General features: G+C 39.0%; 1 protein-coding gene across 4 annotated transcripts in view; it reads left to right on the top strand.

Annotated features, from left to right (window-relative positions):
- Positions 1 to 17,375, top strand: part of GIGYF2 (GRB10 interacting GYF protein 2) — a 165,765-nt gene that overhangs the window by 120,679 nt on the left and 27,711 nt on the right. For all 4 annotated transcript variants that reach the window (XM_023188562.1, XM_023188560.1, XM_023188563.1 and 1 more), the window contains 3 exons: positions 1,461 to 1,561; positions 2,695 to 2,856; positions 5,620 to 5,778. In XM_023188562.1, the coding sequence (XP_023044330.1) occupies positions 1,461 to 1,561; positions 2,695 to 2,856; positions 5,620 to 5,778 (422 nt within the window). The remainder of the gene's footprint in view (positions 1 to 1,460; positions 1,562 to 2,694; positions 2,857 to 5,619; positions 5,779 to 17,375) is intronic.

Genomic DNA, 17,375 nt, shown 5'->3' on the forward strand with positions numbered 1-17,375 from the left:
AGGATTACAAGCATGAGACATGGTGCCCAGTCCACGATTGGACAATTTTACACATAAATACTTAACACAAACTTTTTTTTGTGCCCCAAATTATTTAAAAATGTTGCATTAAACTACCTTCAGGCTGACTGGGCACAGTGGCTCATGCCTGTAATCCCAGCACTTTGGGAGGCCGAGACAGGTGGATTACGAGGTCAGCAGTTCAAGGCCAGCCTGGCCAAGATGGTGAAACCCCATCTCTACTAAAAATAAAAAAAAAATTAGCCAGGCGTGGTGGTGGGCACCTATAATCCCAGCTACTCCGGAGGCTGAGGCAGGAGAATCACTTGAACCCTGGAGGCGGAGGTTGCAGTGAGCTGAGATTGCACCACTGCACTCCAGCTTGGGTGACAGAGTGAGACTCCATCTCAGAAAAAAAAAAAAAAAAAAGTACCTTCAGGCTATGTCTGTAAAGTGTATATGAAAGATTAATGAATTTTTTGTTGGATCTTATCTCAGAGATAGCTCATTATGTATATGCAAATATTTCAAAATCTGAAAAAATCCAAAATTTGAAATGCTTCTGGTCCCAAGCATTTTAGGTAATGGATACTCAACCTGTGTTCTGCAGTGTTTTGGAAACTTTTAAGTACTCTATTAAACAATTTATCTCTTTGGATTTATATGCAGTCAAGGTCCTTTAAAAGTAGTCCATTGGTTTCATACAGACAATATTTGACAGTGTATAATTAGACTATGATAGGAATGTAGAAGATAGTGCTGAAAAATGGTGCTAGCAAACTTCGCTGGCAATAGGAAAATGAACTCAGAAGCCATTATCTGTTTACTTCCAAATGTGATCTTGCAGTGCCCTTCAGGTTAGCAGGACCAGGTTTCACTTGTAAGACCTGCCTGGCCTTTCCAAAGGTCTCCACAGCTCCAGCTGTAATGCTTACTTTCACTCTTTATTGAGATGAAATTCACTTAACACAAAATTAACCATTTTAAAGTGAACACTTGAGTGGCATTCACAGTATGGTGCAGCCACCTACTTCTCTCTAGTTGGTGTGCAGTAAGAGGCTATATGGTTACTGGAAATCTATGTGGAGTCTAATACACTGGGATTTAAATCCTGACATGGCCACATGCTTGCCATGTGCCTTTGGGAATGTTAGAAACTACTTCTGACCCTTAGTTTGTTCATCTGTAAAAATGGGGGTATGAATAGAAACCTTATAGGGCTTTGTAAGGATGAAGTTAATTCCTATAAGTGCCTGGTACTTCCCTTCATTCTAGATGTGTTGAAGGATATTCGTAGAAACTAAAGTCCATTGGCAGTTCAGTCTACTCAGAGGCAAAACAGATGTGTTTGGTGGAGCTCATTTAGGCACAGGGAAGCAGCTTTTTTCATGATTCCTACGGATATTTTACCATGTGTGTAAGCTCTGTCATCCCTTGTTCTTTCTTTTGTTGTCTTACAGTTTGGGAAGGTGGTAGTGTATGGGATCTTCCTCTGGACACCACGACACCAGGCCCTGCCCTGGAACAGCTTCAGCAGCTAGAGAAGGCCAAAGCTGCAAAGGTCTGAAACTCATTCTTCTACAACCGTGCATTGTCATCTGGCTACAGGACATGAACATTGCTGTTTATTCATCTCTCTAGCTAGCTATAGTTTTTACTTTTTATTTTCAGTTTACTGCTGCTTAGCTGTTATAAGTACATTCATATTGTGTCTTTACTGTGCTCTCTTCTCCCAAAAAAAACCTCAAAACAGAATTTAAATTACTATGTTTGGTTTGATTAGTTGGCACATTGTCGATTATAGACACACATATATTTTAGTTATGTTATTCATGGTATGAACATTTGTTATAAGTAACAAGAATGTGAGAAAATATCCGCTACATTATTTATGAGGCTCCTGATATGTGGCTTGAGTTCTCCCATTGAATCTTTATAGTGGTGTTTGTTTATATTTCTTAGTATCCACAGACGTAGCAGACAAAAAGCCCAACGTCAACATTAGATTGTGTGTTCCACTCACATTTTTTGGAGGAGCTAAATCTTGAATTTTGGTTTTAGTACTTGACAGAAAAGAATGTCTACATCAATACCTAGTGTCATTGTAATGATTTCTGGGTTCTCATGTGTACAAGAGAGTGTTGTTGCTGTTTTATTCTGAATGCATTCTTATCCCCTGAGGTTGTGACAGCCCCCTTAGAGTGCCCAGAATGTGGAAAGGTTCATACAACATTGCTGTTAAAACATTATAGCCATATATTGAACATATAACTGTTAAATGTTCAATCAGAAAATGATTTGTAGGGATGAGTAAAGAAGTACCATCCAAGAGCATTCTGATGTTACTCTTCTGTGTGGTAAAATGCTAACGTGGAGTGTGGAGGCAAGTATAGGTGGGAGGAAAGTGCGTTCAATTGAGACAATCATAAAATTCTTCTAATTACTGTGATATGTCACAGCTTAGAGTTGTTACAGGGTGTTCATGTTGTAGCATATGTCAGAATTTCCTTCCTTTTAAAGGTTGAATAATATTCCTTTGTATGTATATAACATTTTGTTTATTGATCTGTTGGATCACCTGGTTGCAGTACAGTACAAGCAGCTGACTGAATGAGCGAATATTACTGGTCAGTGCTTTTGGAGTGTGCCTGTGCTTGGTTTCAAGTTTCTAAGAATACTCTTGTGTAATCACAGCTAGAGCAAGAGAGAAGAGAGGCAGAAATGAGGGCGAAACGGGAAGAGGAAGAGCGAAAGAGGCAAGAAGAACTCCGAAGACAACAGGAGGAAATTCTTCGGCGACAGCAGGAAGAAGAAAGGAAAAGGCGAGAGGAAGAAGAACTTGCCCGAAGGAAACAGGTATATGTCTGGGGACTCTGATCATAGGATTAGTGCTTGATGAGGGCTTTCAGGCTGCCTTCTTTCATCATTTCACAGATACTCCTGAAGTCCATAGGATTGGGGTTAGAACCTTAGAATACTCACTCACCTTTGGAAAGAATCTCTGTTTTCCACCAACACCCACTGTAGGGATATTCTTCATTCTTCAGTCCTAGTAAACCACTGGAATTGATTTTCTTTGCTTATTTCCTAGGGTTTTATAAACCAGTTAGATTTCAGAAGTTCTGTCCTTCTGTCTAAAAGCAACGAGAAAGTAACTTTGATGTGCAGCATTAAATGTCAAATTTTAGAAGTTACATGGGCTTTGCAAAAAATTGTGCTAACATATTCATAACATAAAATTTACCATTTTAAGTGTACTTTCAGTGGTGTCAAGTATATTCATTCATATTGCTGTGCAACCCTCACAAACATGTCTGTAGAACTTCTCCAGTTTTGCAAACTGCATACCCATTAAACAAGGAGCCCCACTCCCTCCATCCCATAGCTCCTAGTAACCACCATTCTTCTTTCTGTGTCTGTGAATTTAAGCTAAATCAATTTCTTATGTAAGTAGAATTATACAATATTTGTCCTTTTGTGTTGGGCTTATTTTGCTTAAGGTTTATTCATGTTGCAGCATATATCAGAATTTCCTTCCTTCTGAAGGTTGAATAATATTCCATTGTGTGTTTATCCATTCCTCTGTTGATGGACATTTAGATGACTTCCACGTTTTAGCTATTGTGAATAATGCTGCTGTGAACATGGGTGTATAGATAATCTGTTTGAGTCCTTACTTTCAACACTTTTGTGTATACACCTAGAAGTGGAATTGCTGGATCATATGGTCATTCTCTTTTGAATTTTTTAAAGAACTGCCATATTGTTTCATACAGATGCTGTACCACTTTATATTCCTACTGGCAATCTCCACATTCTCACCAACACTTGTTATTTTATTTTATTTTTTTGGTTTTGCTTTGTTTCTTTTTGATGATAACTTTTTTTAATGGGTATGAAGTGGTATTTCATTGTGGTTTTGATTTACATTTCTCTAATGATTAGTGTTGTTGGGCATCTTTTCACATGCTTATTGACCATTCAAATGTACTTTAAAAAAATATCTTTGACTAAGACTCTACCTTCTCTTTATTCTTTCCCTTAATGAACCTCTTCTCTCTATTTTAGTGTTTCTAAATAGGGAGCAAAAAAAACTCTACACATATATTTGCTTTACAACATTTTCCACTGTATAACTGAGCAAAAACTAGAAAGATAAGACACGTTTTATTTTTCCCCTAGAAAGCAGGTTTTCATTTGAAGAAATTTAGACAGAAATCACCCAACAATAATTTTGAATGTAATGATTTTTGTATATGGTGTGAGATGAGGGTCTTATTTCATTCTTCTGCCTGTAGATATCCAGTTTTCCCACCACCATTTGTTAAAGAGACTGTTCTTTCCCCCATTGTGTGTTTATGGCATCTGTGTCAAAAATCAATTGAGTATAAGTGTGTGGATTTATTTCTGGGCTTTGTATTCTCTTTTTGGTTTCTTTTTTTTATTTTTTTGGAGACAGAGTCTCACTGTCACCCAGGCTGGAGGTATATATTATTTGTACTTGTGTTTTATAACCCTTCTTTTGACATGAATTATGTCATATTTCCATGTCAAATGTGTATCTAAAAATCTACATCATCATACTTGCTAGCTGTATTGTTTCATTTTATATAAGTAAATTATAATAAGTTAACCAATTCCCTGTTGTTGGACATGAGGGTTGTTTCCAGTTCTTCACTGTTAGATAAGTGTTTGAATGAAAGTCCTTGTAGCTAAGTCTTTGCTTAAGGATTTATAACCAGTGAGGTATAACACTTTTAATGTTTTTTGGTTTGTTTGTTTTTTTTTGGTCGGGAATTCACCATTCATGTGCTTGGCTCATTTTTCCACTGAGATTTTCCTAGACTTCACTTGAAAGGATCCACTCTCTTAATAGCCCCACAGTCTAGCCTTTACCACTTGTTTCCTACGTTTTAGCCCCAAGAGGTGCTCTGTGAAAAACAAAAAAGATCCATGCTGAGATGAAATGAGAACTACTGTTAATTCTTAGCGTCACACTATACCACAGCATATAGAGGCTCTAAGGCGTATTGCAGTAAAGAAGTATGTTTAATTCTGTGTTGCTCAGTTTTCTATAAATGATCTCAACAATGGGACCTCTTTCTGTGTGATAATTAATAGTATTGGTGGAACTTTTGATCTTCAGAACATGTTCTGGGACACATGGCTTTACTCAGTACTTCTGACTGGGAGAATTTATCTTATGCCAAAATTTTTGGTGGCCATGTTGATTTGCCCACTCTATGCCTTAAGTTCCCAGTTGATTTAAAAAAATAGGGATTAAAAATACCAATGGAGAAACCAAAGCTTTAATTCTAATGTAACTCTTTATAGGGTTAATCAGTAAATGATGTAGCTAATATAGAAACCAGGATAGACTCCACAGTTTATTGTAATTTAACTACTAATATTTTAAATTCAATTTTCTTTTTATTGTAATGTGTCCAGTTCCCCAATTTACATGCATACTTTTTACTCCAGATCATGATTACTTTTATGTTTACTGTTTAACAGAGTCTTAGCAGCACATAGCCTATTACTTTCCAAATATGACATAATAAATTGAATGATAGACCTGAGTCCCTCCCCCACCCCCCACCCTCCATCTTTTTTCCTTAGGAAGAGGCTTTGCGTCGCCAGCGGGAGCAGGAAATTGCATTAAGGCGACAGCGAGAAGAGGAAGAAAGACAGCAGCAAGAAGAAGCTCTTAGAAGACTGGAAGAGAGGAGAAGAGAAGAGGAAGAAAGGCGGAAGCAGGAAGAATTGTTACGCAAACAGGTGACCAGATGGTTTTCTCTTCTGATTGTTCTTTTTTTTTTTTTTTTTTGAGACGGAGTGTCGCTCTGTCACCCAGGCTGGAGTGCAGTGGCGCGATCTCGGCTCACTGCAAACTCTGCCTCCCGGGTTCACGCCGTTCTCCTGCCTCAGCCTCCCTAGTAGCTGGGACTACAGGCGCCCGCCACCACGCCCGGCTAGTTTTTTGTATTTTTTCAGTAGAGACGGGGTTTCACTGTGTTAGCCAGGATGGTCTCGATCTCCTGACCTCGTGATCCTCCCATCTCGGCCTCCGAAAGTGCTGGGATTACAGGCTTGAGCCACCGCGCCCGGCCCTGATTGTTCTTTAAATCTGAGAATTAGTGATTTAGAAAATACTAGGACATTAAGATAGCCTATCTAAAAGTTTTTCAGGTTGCTGAAAATTACCAAAAGAAACCTAACTGGCTTTTATTACTTCTGTCTAAATTTCTTCAAATGAAAACCTGTTTTCTAGAGGAAAAATAAAATTTGTCTTATCTTTCTGGTTTTTGCTCAAGTATTTAGTGGAAATGTTGTAAAATGCATAGTTTTTTTAAAAGCAAGTTTTAGACTGAAGCAGAATAGTAGTACAACAAATTCCCATAAATCACCCAGCAATAATTTCTTTTTCTTTTTTTTTTCTGAGATGAGTCTCGCTCTGTGGCCCAGGCTGGAGTGCAGTGGCGTGATCTCGGCTCACTGCAAGCTCCGCCTTCTGGGTTCATGCCATTCTCCTGCTTCAGCCTCCCAGTAGCTGGGACTACAGGTGCCCACCACCACTCCCGGCTAATTTTTTGTGTTTTTAGTAGAGACGGGATTTCACCGTGTTAGCCAGGATGGTCTCAATCTCCTGACCTCGTGATCTGCCCGCCTCAGCCTCCCAAAGTGCTGGGATTACAGGCGTGAGCCACTGCGCCTGGCCATCACCCAGCAATAATTTCTAACGTAATGATTTTCATGTATGGTATGAGATGAGGCTCTGATTTCATTCTTCTGCCTATGAATATCCAGTTTTCCCACCACCATTTATTAAAGAGACTGTTCTTTCCCCATTGTGTGTTTTTGGCATCTATGTCAGTGAGCGTGAATGTGTAGATTTAATTCTGGACTTTATATTCTCTTATTGCTTTTTTTTTTTTTTTTTTTGGGAGATCAAGAGCCTCACTCTGTTGCCCAGGCTGGAGTGCAGTGGCGCCATCTTGGCTCACTGCAACCTCCACCTCACCAGCTCAAGTGATTCTCGTGTCTAAGCCTCCCAAGTACCTGGGACTACAGGCAAGCATCACCACGTCCAGCTAATTTTTTTGTATTTTTAGTAGAGGTGGGGTTTTTTGCCTTGTTGGCCAGGCTGGTCTCAGCTCCTGGCCTCAGATGATCTGCCTGCCTCGGCCCCCCAAATGCTGGGATTACAGGTGTGTCTTTTTGCTTTCTTGACAGTGTTCTTTGAAACACGTAAATTTTTCACTTTGATAATGTCCAATTTATCTTTTTTTTTTTTTTTATTTATTCACTTACTTACTTTCTTATTTTAAGGCGAAGTCTCGCTCTGTTGCCTAGGCTGGAGCGCAGTGGTGCGATCTTGGCTCACTGTAGCCTCTGCCTCCCAGGTTCAGGCAGTTCTGCCTCAGCCTCCTGAGTAGCTGGGACTACAGGCATGTGCTGCCATGCTCGGCTAATTTTTGTATTTTTGACAGAGATGGGGTTTCGCCATGTTGGCCGGGCTGGTCTTGACCTCCTGACCTCAGGTGATCTCTCACCTTGGCCTCCTAAAGTGTGGGGATACAGGCATGAGCCACCGCGCCTGGCCAATAATGTCCAATTTATCTATTTTTTTCTTACAAGTTGTATACTTTTAGCTCTTACTTTTAGGTTTGGATTCCTTACATTCTCAGTATGTGTCCTTTGTCAGATAAATGTTGTGCATACTTTCCTCCACACTATAGCATGTCTGTTTTTTTCCTAGGGGATCTTTTGATAAGTACAGATTTTTAATTTTGATGAAATCCTATTACATTTGTCTTTTATTAGTGTTTTTTTGTTTCTATATAAGAACTATTTGCCAGCCTGCAGATTATTAAAATATCTCCTGTATTTTTTTTTAAAGCTTTATAGTTTTGGTTTTAAAAATAGTTTGAATTGTTTTTTCTGTATGATATAAGGTATGGGTTGTTCCAGTGCCTGTTTTTGCAAAGTCTTTCCTTTTTCTATTGAATTTTTGATGCTTTTGTCAAAGTCAATTGTATAAAATTTTTTTTTTTTTTACTGGACTCTTCCGTTTTGTTCCATTGATAAGTTTGCCTGTCCTTAAACGAGTACACACTGATTTGATTACTACTGTAGTTTTATAGTAACTACAAGTAAGTCAGTATGTCTTCCAGCTTTGCCTTTTTATTCAAGACTGCTTGACTAAGATCTTTTGCCTTCCTATTAAAATTTAAAATTATCTTCTTAATTTCTGTGTAAGTAAAAGCCTACTGTGATTATGATTTGGATTGTGTGGAATCTAAATTGAAGAGAATTCACATTTTAAGATATACTGAGTCTTCCAGGTAATGAACATGGTGTATCTTTCCATTTATTTATGTGTTCCTTGTTTTTTTCTCAGTGCCATTTTGTTTTCATTATACAGGTTATATACATCTTTAAAAAATTGAGTTTTTTCTTTTTTGCTATTATAAATGGAATTTTAAAAGTTTATTTTTCCGCAGGTCAGATGCGGTGGCTCATGCCTGTAATCCCAGCACTTTGGGAGGCCAAGGCGGGCAGATCACAAGGTCAGAAGTTCGAGACCAGCCTGGCCAATAGGGTGAAACCCTGTGTCTACTAAAAACACAAAAATTAGCTGGGCATGGTGTTGCGCTCCTATAATCCCAGTTACTTGGGTTGCTGAGGCAGGAGAATTGCTTGAATCTGGGAGGCGGAGGTTGCAGTGAGCCGAGATGGCACCCCTGCATTCCAGCCTGGGCGACAGGGCAAGACTCCATCTCGGCGGGGGAACTGTTTATTTTCCAGTTCTATATGGAAATGGAATTGATTGGTTTTCATATATAGATCTTATATTCTGACACCTTGTGAAACTCAACTTACTACCTCTAATAGTACTTTTGTTGATTCCTCAGGATTTTCTATGGAATCTTACTGATAAATGGAAGCAGTTTTAATTCTTCCTTTCCAGCCTTGGATAGAAGTGGTTAAAATGGATAATAGCCTTATTTCCAGTATTAGGGAGAAATGTCCAGTATTTCACCATTAAATATGTTGATCGTTTTTCATAGGTATCCATTATCCAACTGAAGAAGTTTCTTTCCACTCCTAGTTTACTGAAAGTTTTTCAATGAATAGATATTGAGGTTGTAAAATGCTTTATCTGCATTGATAATCATTTACTTTTTTCATTCTGCTCATATGGTGAATTACTAATAATTAATATTAATAGCAGTTATTGATAACTATTAATAACTGAGTTTTGAAGGTTAAGCCAACTTTGTGTTCCTGGATTACCACCCTACTTGATACATATGTTAACCTAATTTGGTACTGTTTTGTTAAGGATATTTGCATCTGTGTTCATGAGGGAGAGATAGGTCTATAATTTTCTTTCTCTTTTTTCCTTTCTTTTTTTTTTTTTGGAGATGGTCTCACCCTGTCACCCAGGCTGCAGTCTTGGCTCACTACAGCCTCGACCTCCCATGCTCAATCAAGCCTCCCACTTCAGCCGCCTTAGTAGCTTGGGCCACAGGCACATGCCACCACACCCGGCTAATTTTTTTATTTTTTGTGGAGATATGGGGTCTTGCCGTGTTGCCCAGGCTGGTCTTGAATTCCTGGACTTAAGCAGTTTTCCTGTCTTGGCCTCCTAAAGTGGTGGGATTAGAGGAGTGAGCCACCACGCCTGACCTATAATTTTCTTATAATGCTTTTGTCCCCTTTTGGTGTTAGGTTTATACTGGCCTCTTAAATTGGAATGTGATACTTTAATTGTTTTCTGAAAAAGTTTGTATAAGATTGGAATTATTTCTTCATTGAATACAGGCATACCTCATTTTGTTGTGCTTCACTTTCTTGTGCTTTGCACGTATTTCATTTTTTACAAATTGGAGGGCTTGTGGCAGCCCTGCATCGACCAAGTCTGTTGGCCAGCAGCGTGTGCTCACTTTGTCTCTGTGTCACACTTTGGTAATTCTTGCAATGTTTCAGATTTTTTTTACTGTTATAGCTGTTACGGTGATCTGTAATAAGTGAGTTTTGATGTCATTATTGAAATTGTTGTGGAGTGCCATGAACTGTGCCCACATAAGGCAGCAAACTTAATCCATTACCTATTGCGTATGTTCTGACTACTGACTGGCTATTCCCTGTCTCTCTTCCGCTCCTTGGACCTCCCTATTCGCTGAGTCACGTCATTATTGAAATTAGACTGATTAATAATCCTACAGTGGCCTCTAAGGGTTCAAGTGAAAGGAAGAGTCATGTCTCACACTTTAAATTGAATGCTAGAAATGATTATGCTTAGTGAGGAAGGCATGTCAGAAACCAAGATAGGCCAGAGGCTAGGACCCCCTGTGCCAGTTAGCTAAGTTGTAAATGCAAAGGAAAAGTTATTGAAGAAAATTAAAAGTGCTACTCCAGTGAACACATGAATGATAAGAAAGCCAACCAGCCTTATTGCTGATATGGAGATAGTTTTAGTGGTCTGGATAGAAGATCAGACCAGCCGCAACGTTCCCTTAAGCCAAAGCCTAATCCAGAACAAGGCCTTAAAACTCTCTTCAATTCTGTGAAAGCCAAGAGAGGTGATGAAGCTGAAGAAGAAAAGTTTGAAGCTAGCAGAGGTTGGTTCATGAAGTTTAAGGAAAGAAGCCATTTCCATAACATAAAAGCACAAGGTGAAGCAGCTAGTGCTGATGTAGAAGCTGCAGCAAGTTATCCAGAAGCCCTACTTAAGATCATTGATGAAGGTGGCTGCACTAAGCAACAGATTTTCAGTATAGATGAAACAGCCTTCTAATAGAAGAAGATATTATCTAGGACTTTCATAGCTAGATTGGAGAAGTCAGTGCCTGGCTTCAAAGCTTTAAAGGACAGGCTGACTCTCTTGTTAGGGGCTAATGCAGCTAGTGACTTAAAGTTGAAGCCAATGCTTACTTACCATTCTGAAAATCCTAGGGTCCTTAAGAATTATACTAAATCTACTCTGCCTGTGCTGTATAAATGGAACAGCAAAGCCTGGATGACAGCACATCTGTTCACAGTGTCGTATATTGAATATTTTAAACTCACTGTTGAAGACCTACTGCTCCTTTCAAAATATTACTGCTCATTGACAATGCCCCTAGTCATCCAAGAGCTCTGATGGAGATGTACAAGGAAATTAATGTTGTTTTCATCTGTGCCAATATCACATTCATTCTGCAGCCTATGGATCAAGGATTAATTTTGATGTTCAAGTGTCATTATTTAAGAAATAATGCTCTGTGTACCATGGGTAGTGATTCCTCTGATGGGTCTGGGCAAAGTAAATTGAAAACCTTCTGGAAAGGATTCACCATTCCAGATGCCATTAAAGCATATTAGTGATTCATGAGAGGAAGTCAAAATGTCAACATTAATAGGAGTTTGGAAAAAGTTGATTCCCATCCTCATGGGTGACTCTGAGGGGTTCAAGACTTCAGTGGAGGAAGTAACTGCAGATGTGGTGGAAATAGCAAGAGAACTAGAATCAGAAGTAGAGCCTGAAGATGTGACTGAATTGCTATAATCTCATGGTAAAGTTTGAATGTGTCAGCAGTTGCTTCTTATGGAATCAACTACTTTCCATAAGCAAAGAAAGAGGTTTCTTAAGATAGCGTCTACACTTGGTGAAGATGTCGTGAACATTGTTGAAATGACAACAAAGGATTTAGAATGTTACATAAACTTAGTTGATAAAGCAGTGACAGGATTTGAGAGATTGACTACAGTTTTTTTTTTTAATTAAGTTTTAGTGTACATGTGCACAACGTGCAGGTTTGTTACATAGGTATACATGTGCCATGTTGGTTTGCTGCACCCATCAACTCATCATTTACATTAGGTATTTCTCCTAATGCTATCCCTCCCCAGCCCCCCACCCCCCAACAGGCCCTGGTGTGTGATGTTCCCTGCCTTGTGTCCACGGGTTGTCATTGTTCAGCTCCCACCTGTGAGTGAGAACATGCAGTGTTTGGTTTTCTGTCCTTGTGACAGTTTGCTTAGAATGATGATTTCCAGCTTCATCCATGTCCCTGCAAAGGACGTGAACTCATTCTTTTTTATGGCTGCATAGTATTCCATGGTGTATATGTGCCACATTTTCTTAATCCAGTCTATCATTGATGGACATTTGGGTTGGTTCCAAGTCTTTGCTATGGGAATAGTGCCACAATAAACATACATGTGCATGTGTCTTTATAGTAGCATGATTTATAATCCTTTGAGTATATACCCAGTAATGGGATTGCTGGGTCAAATAGTATTTCTAGTTCTAGGTCCTTAAGGAATTGCCACACTGTCTTCCACAATGGTTAAATTAGTTTAACCCAGTGTAAACTGGGTTACACTCCCACCAGCAGTGTAAAAGTGTTCTTATTTCTCCACATCCTCTCTAGCATGTTGTTTTCCTGACTTTTTAATGATTGCCATTCTAACTGGTGTGAGATGGTATCTCATTGTGGTTTTGAATTGCATTTCTGTGATGATCAGTGATAATGAGCATTTTTTCTTTTGCATAAATGTCTTGTTTTGAGAAGTGTACAAAAGCCAAAATAGACAAACGAGTTCTAATTAGACAGCTTCTGCCCAGCTAAAGAAACTATCATTAGAGTGAACAGGCATCCTACAGAATGATAGAAAATCTTTGCAGTCTACCCATCTGACAAAGGGCTAATATCCAGAACCTATAAAGAACTTAAACAAATTTACAAGAAAAAACAACCCCATCAAAAAGTGGGCAAAGGATATAATTGACTCCAATTTTGAAAGAAGTTCTACCCTAGATAAAATGCTATCAAACAGCATCACATACTGCAGAGAAATCTTTCATAGAAATTAGAGTCACTCAATACAGCAAACTTCACTGACGTCTTATTTTAAGAAATTGCCGGCCGGGCACGGTGGCTCAAGCCTGTAATCCCAGCACTTTGGGAGGCCGAGACGGGCGGATCACGGGGTCAGGAGATCGAGACCATCCTGGCTAACACGGTGAAACCCCGTCTCTACTAAAAATACAAAAAACTAGCCGGGCGAGGTGGTGGGCACCTGTAGTCCCAGCTACTCCAGAGGCTGAGGCAGGAGAATGGTGTAAACTCGGGAGGCAGAGCTTGCAGTGAGCTGAGATCCGGCCACTGCACTCCAGCCTGGGAGACAGAGCCAGACTCCGTCTCAAAAAAAAAAAAAGAAATTGCTGCAGTCATCCCAGCCTTCAGCAACCACCACCCTAATCAGCAGCCATCAACATCAAGCCAAGATCATCAAAAAAGAATACAACTCTCTGAAAGCTCAGGTGATTGTTGCAATTTTTAAGCAACAGATTTTCAATGTAGGTGAAACAGCCTTCTAATAAAAGAAGAGATCGTCTAGGACTGTCATAGCTAGAGAGGAGACGTCAATATCTGGTTTCAAAGCCTCAAAAGGACAGGCTGACTCTCTTGTTAAGGGCTAATGCAGCTGGTGACTAAGTTGAAGCCAGTGCTCATTTACCATTCTGAAAATCCTAGGGATTTTCAAGGTATAGACATTTTTTAAGACATAATGCGGTTGAACACCTAATAGACTGCTGTAGGGTATAAACATTTATATGCACCGGGAAACCAAAAGTTTCGTACAACTTGCTTTATTGTAATCTTCACTCTATTGCAGTAGCCTGGTACTGAACCTGCAGTATCTTCGAGGCCTGCTTGTTTTTGATGGAGTTCACCATTGAGACCATCAGAGCCTAGTGTTTTCTTTGTGGAGAGATTTTTTATAAAGTTCAGTTTCTTTGAATTATGTGGCTAATCAGGTTGTCTTGTCAATGTTTGTAATCTGTGTCCTTTTAACAAAGCTGTCAAATTCAGTGGCACAGTTTTATTCATTGTTATTCTTTTTATGTTTGTTTGGTCTGTAGCAATAGTCCTCCTTTTATTCTGCATATTGGTAGTTTGTGTTCTGTTTATCAGTCTTTTGAAAGATTGAACAAAGAACCAACTTTTGGCTTTGTTACTTATTTATCTTTTCATTGATTCCTGCCACACAGTTGTTTTCTGTCTTCTACTTTGAGTTGAATTTGCGTGTCTGTTTGTAGTTTCTTAAGACAAAAATTTAGAGAGTAAAATTTAAACCTTTCTTCCTTTTTAATAAATACATGTAAAGCAACATTTCTTTCTGAGCACTTCTTTAATTACATGTCACAATTTTTAGTATGTTGCATTTTTATTATTTAGTTTAAAACACTTTTGAATTTTTTTGTAATTTCCACTTTGGCTTATGAGTTATTTGAGAATGGGTTATTTAATTTCCAAGTATTTGGGAGCCGTTTCCAGGTAATCTTATTTATATTCTTTTTTTTTTTTTTTTTTTGAGACAGGGCCTCCTCGCTCTGTCACCTGGGCTGGAATACAGTGGTATGGTCACAGCTCATTGCAGCCTTTACCTCCCTGGGCTCAGGTGATCCTCTCACCTCAGTCTCCTGAGTAGATGAGACCACAGATGTATGCCACCACACCTGGTTAATTTTTGTATTTTTTGAAGACATGGGGTTTCGCCATGTTTCCCAGGCTCAAGCAATCAGCCCTCCTTGGTCTCCCAAAGTTCTGGGATTACAGGTGTGAGCTATAGTGCCTAGTCCCTTACTTATATTTAGTTCTAACTTAGTTATGTTGTAGTCAGAGAACATAATCTGTAAGATCCCAATTTTTAAAAATGTATTGACCCCTTTTGGTTGAGTATATGGCTTGTCTTGGTGAATTATTCTGTGTGCATTTGTGGGTGGTTTTTTTTGTTTGTTTGTTTGTTTGTTTGAGTTCAGGTCTCACTCTGTTGCCCACAGTGAAGTGCAGTGGTGTGATCATAGCTCACTGCAGCCTAGAACTCCTTGGTTCAAGCTATTCTCCTCCTTCAGCCTCCAGAGTAGCTGGAACTACAAGCATATACCACCATGCATGGCTAATTTTTTAAAAAGTTTTTATAGAGGCAGAGTCTTGGCTGGTCTGATGGTAGTGAGTTATCAGAATTTATTAAAATTATTAGTGTCACTGAAGTTAGTATATAACCCCCCACTGTTAAATCTAACTAGTTTTTTTAAAAAGGAAAAAAAATTAAAAATATATAGAGTGTAGAGTGTGTGGAGATGGGGTCTTGCTATATTGCCCAGGCTGGTCTTGAATTCCTGGCCTCAAACAATCCTCCTGCCTCAGCCCCCCAAAGTGCTAGAGTTATAGGCAGGAGCTACCAAGCCTGGCCTCCTACATTTGTAAAGAATCTATATTTCTCAATTGTTGAGTGTAGTGTTTCATGAATGACAATTAGGTCAGAGTGGCTGATAACATTTAAATATTTTATATCCTTACTTAATTTTTATCTAGTTGTCATATTGATTCCTGGGAGAGATGCTAACATTTTTTCAAAATTAGCCGTGCATTTTCATCTTAAGAAAACAGATGCTAAAATCTGAAACTACCAGTTTTTGATTTGTTCATTTCTCCCTTTAGATGTTAGTATTTGCTCTTGTGTCTTGAGGCTCTGTTATTACTAGCATATACATTTATATAGTTCTGTCTTCTTAGTGAACCTTTTATCATTACGAAATGTTCCTATTTACCTCTGATTGTATTCCTTGTCTTAAAGTCTATTAAATTGATGTTAAGGTTGCCATTCTAGTTGTCTTTGGTGTTTGCATGGTATGTATTTTTTCCTTATTCCATTTTTGTGTATATCTAGTGATTTTTTATAATAAAAAAAAGTGTATAAGGAACATTCTGAATGGTAGATTATAGAGATTATGCATTCTGGTTTGTCCCTTTAAAGAGAGAGTTTAGTTCTGGCTGGCACTTACCTTGGTGAATTCAGTCTTCAGCATTGCACCCCACTCATGGTAGAGCAGCAGAAATCTCTAATCTCAATTACTGAGTTTTTCCAGCTTCCAGTTGCACCTTTTAGCTTGATCCCAAGGTCTACTTCATGCCTGTAGTTTGTGAGCCAGCCAAGGATTTCTGCAGATTTGGGGGCTCATCTCTTTTCTGGTTCCCTTCCTTCTGATGGTCCCCCTTCCAAATTTTCCCCCAGGTTAATGTCTGCTTGTCTATCCCAGAACTCTCCCTTTTGACCACCAGAACTGCTAGTAACACTTCGAGTCCCTTGCTGGTGAATGGGGGAGTGCCCTTAGGCAAAACGTAAATAAAAATCTTACATGTATTTTTTCAACAGTATGCTTTTTGATTAATAGACAGGTGGCGGGCGGGGAAGGGTATACTCTTCTTTGATTTCTGTCTGGTGGTGTTTGTTTGTTTGTTTTTATTGACGACGTCCCACTCTGTCGCCCAGGCTAGAGTGCAGTGGTGTGATTATAACTCACTACAACCTTGTACTCCTCGGCTCAAGCGATCCTCCTGTCTCAGCCTCTCAAGTACCTGGGACTGCAGGCACATGCCCCATGCCTGGCTAATTTTTACTTTATGTTTTTGGAGACAGGGGTCTCACTGTATTGCCCAGTCTGGTCTCAAATTCCTGGCCTCATGTGACCCTCTCACTTCAGCTTCCTTAGTAGTTGGGATTACAGGCGCAAACCACTGGGCCTGGCTCAGTATACCTGTTCTTTTTTTTCTGTTTTTAGTTCATTGGTATTTAGTTCAGCTTTTATAATTACATGTGTGACAGTTAGTCCAACCATGGTACTCTGTCATTACAAGAAACTAGAACCCCCAAATCATTTTATTTTAATGTTTAAGAACGTAGATTTTTTTTTATTGATAGAGTTTATTTTTAGAACAGTGTTAGATTTTCAGAGAAACTGGGAATATAATACACAGAACTTCCATATTTCCCCTTGCACACAGTTTCTCCTACTATTAATGTCTTACATGAGTATGGTACATTTGTTACAACTGATAAACCAGTACTGATGCATTATTATTAACTAACATCCATTGTTTATTGAGATTTTAAAGCTTTTCCCTAATGTCCTTTTTCTGTTCCAGGATTCCATTCAGAATATCATATTAGCTGGGCACAGTGGCTAACACTTGTAATCCCCATGACTCAAGAGGCTGAGGCAGAAGGATCGCTGAGGCCAGGAGTTCGAGAACATCCTGAGCAACATAGCGAGACCTTGTCTCTACAAAGAAAAAATAATGATAATAACTTGTAAAAAAGAGAATATCATATTGCATTTAGCTGTCATGTCTCTTTAGGCCCTTCTTGGCCATGACAGTTTCTTAGACTTTCCTTGTTTTTGATGACCTTGACAGTTTCAAGAAATATTGGTTAGTATATTATAGGGTACCCCTTGATTGGAATTTATCTGAAGTTTTTCTCATGAAGAGACTGGGCTATGGGTATTTGTGAGGAAGATCACAAAGGCAAGGTGG

This window comes from Piliocolobus tephrosceles, chromosome 11 (genome assembly GCF_002776525.5).
Source record: "Piliocolobus tephrosceles isolate RC106 chromosome 11, ASM277652v3, whole genome shotgun sequence".
NCBI classification, from domain to species: Eukaryota; Metazoa; Chordata; class Mammalia; order Primates; family Cercopithecidae; genus Piliocolobus; species Piliocolobus tephrosceles.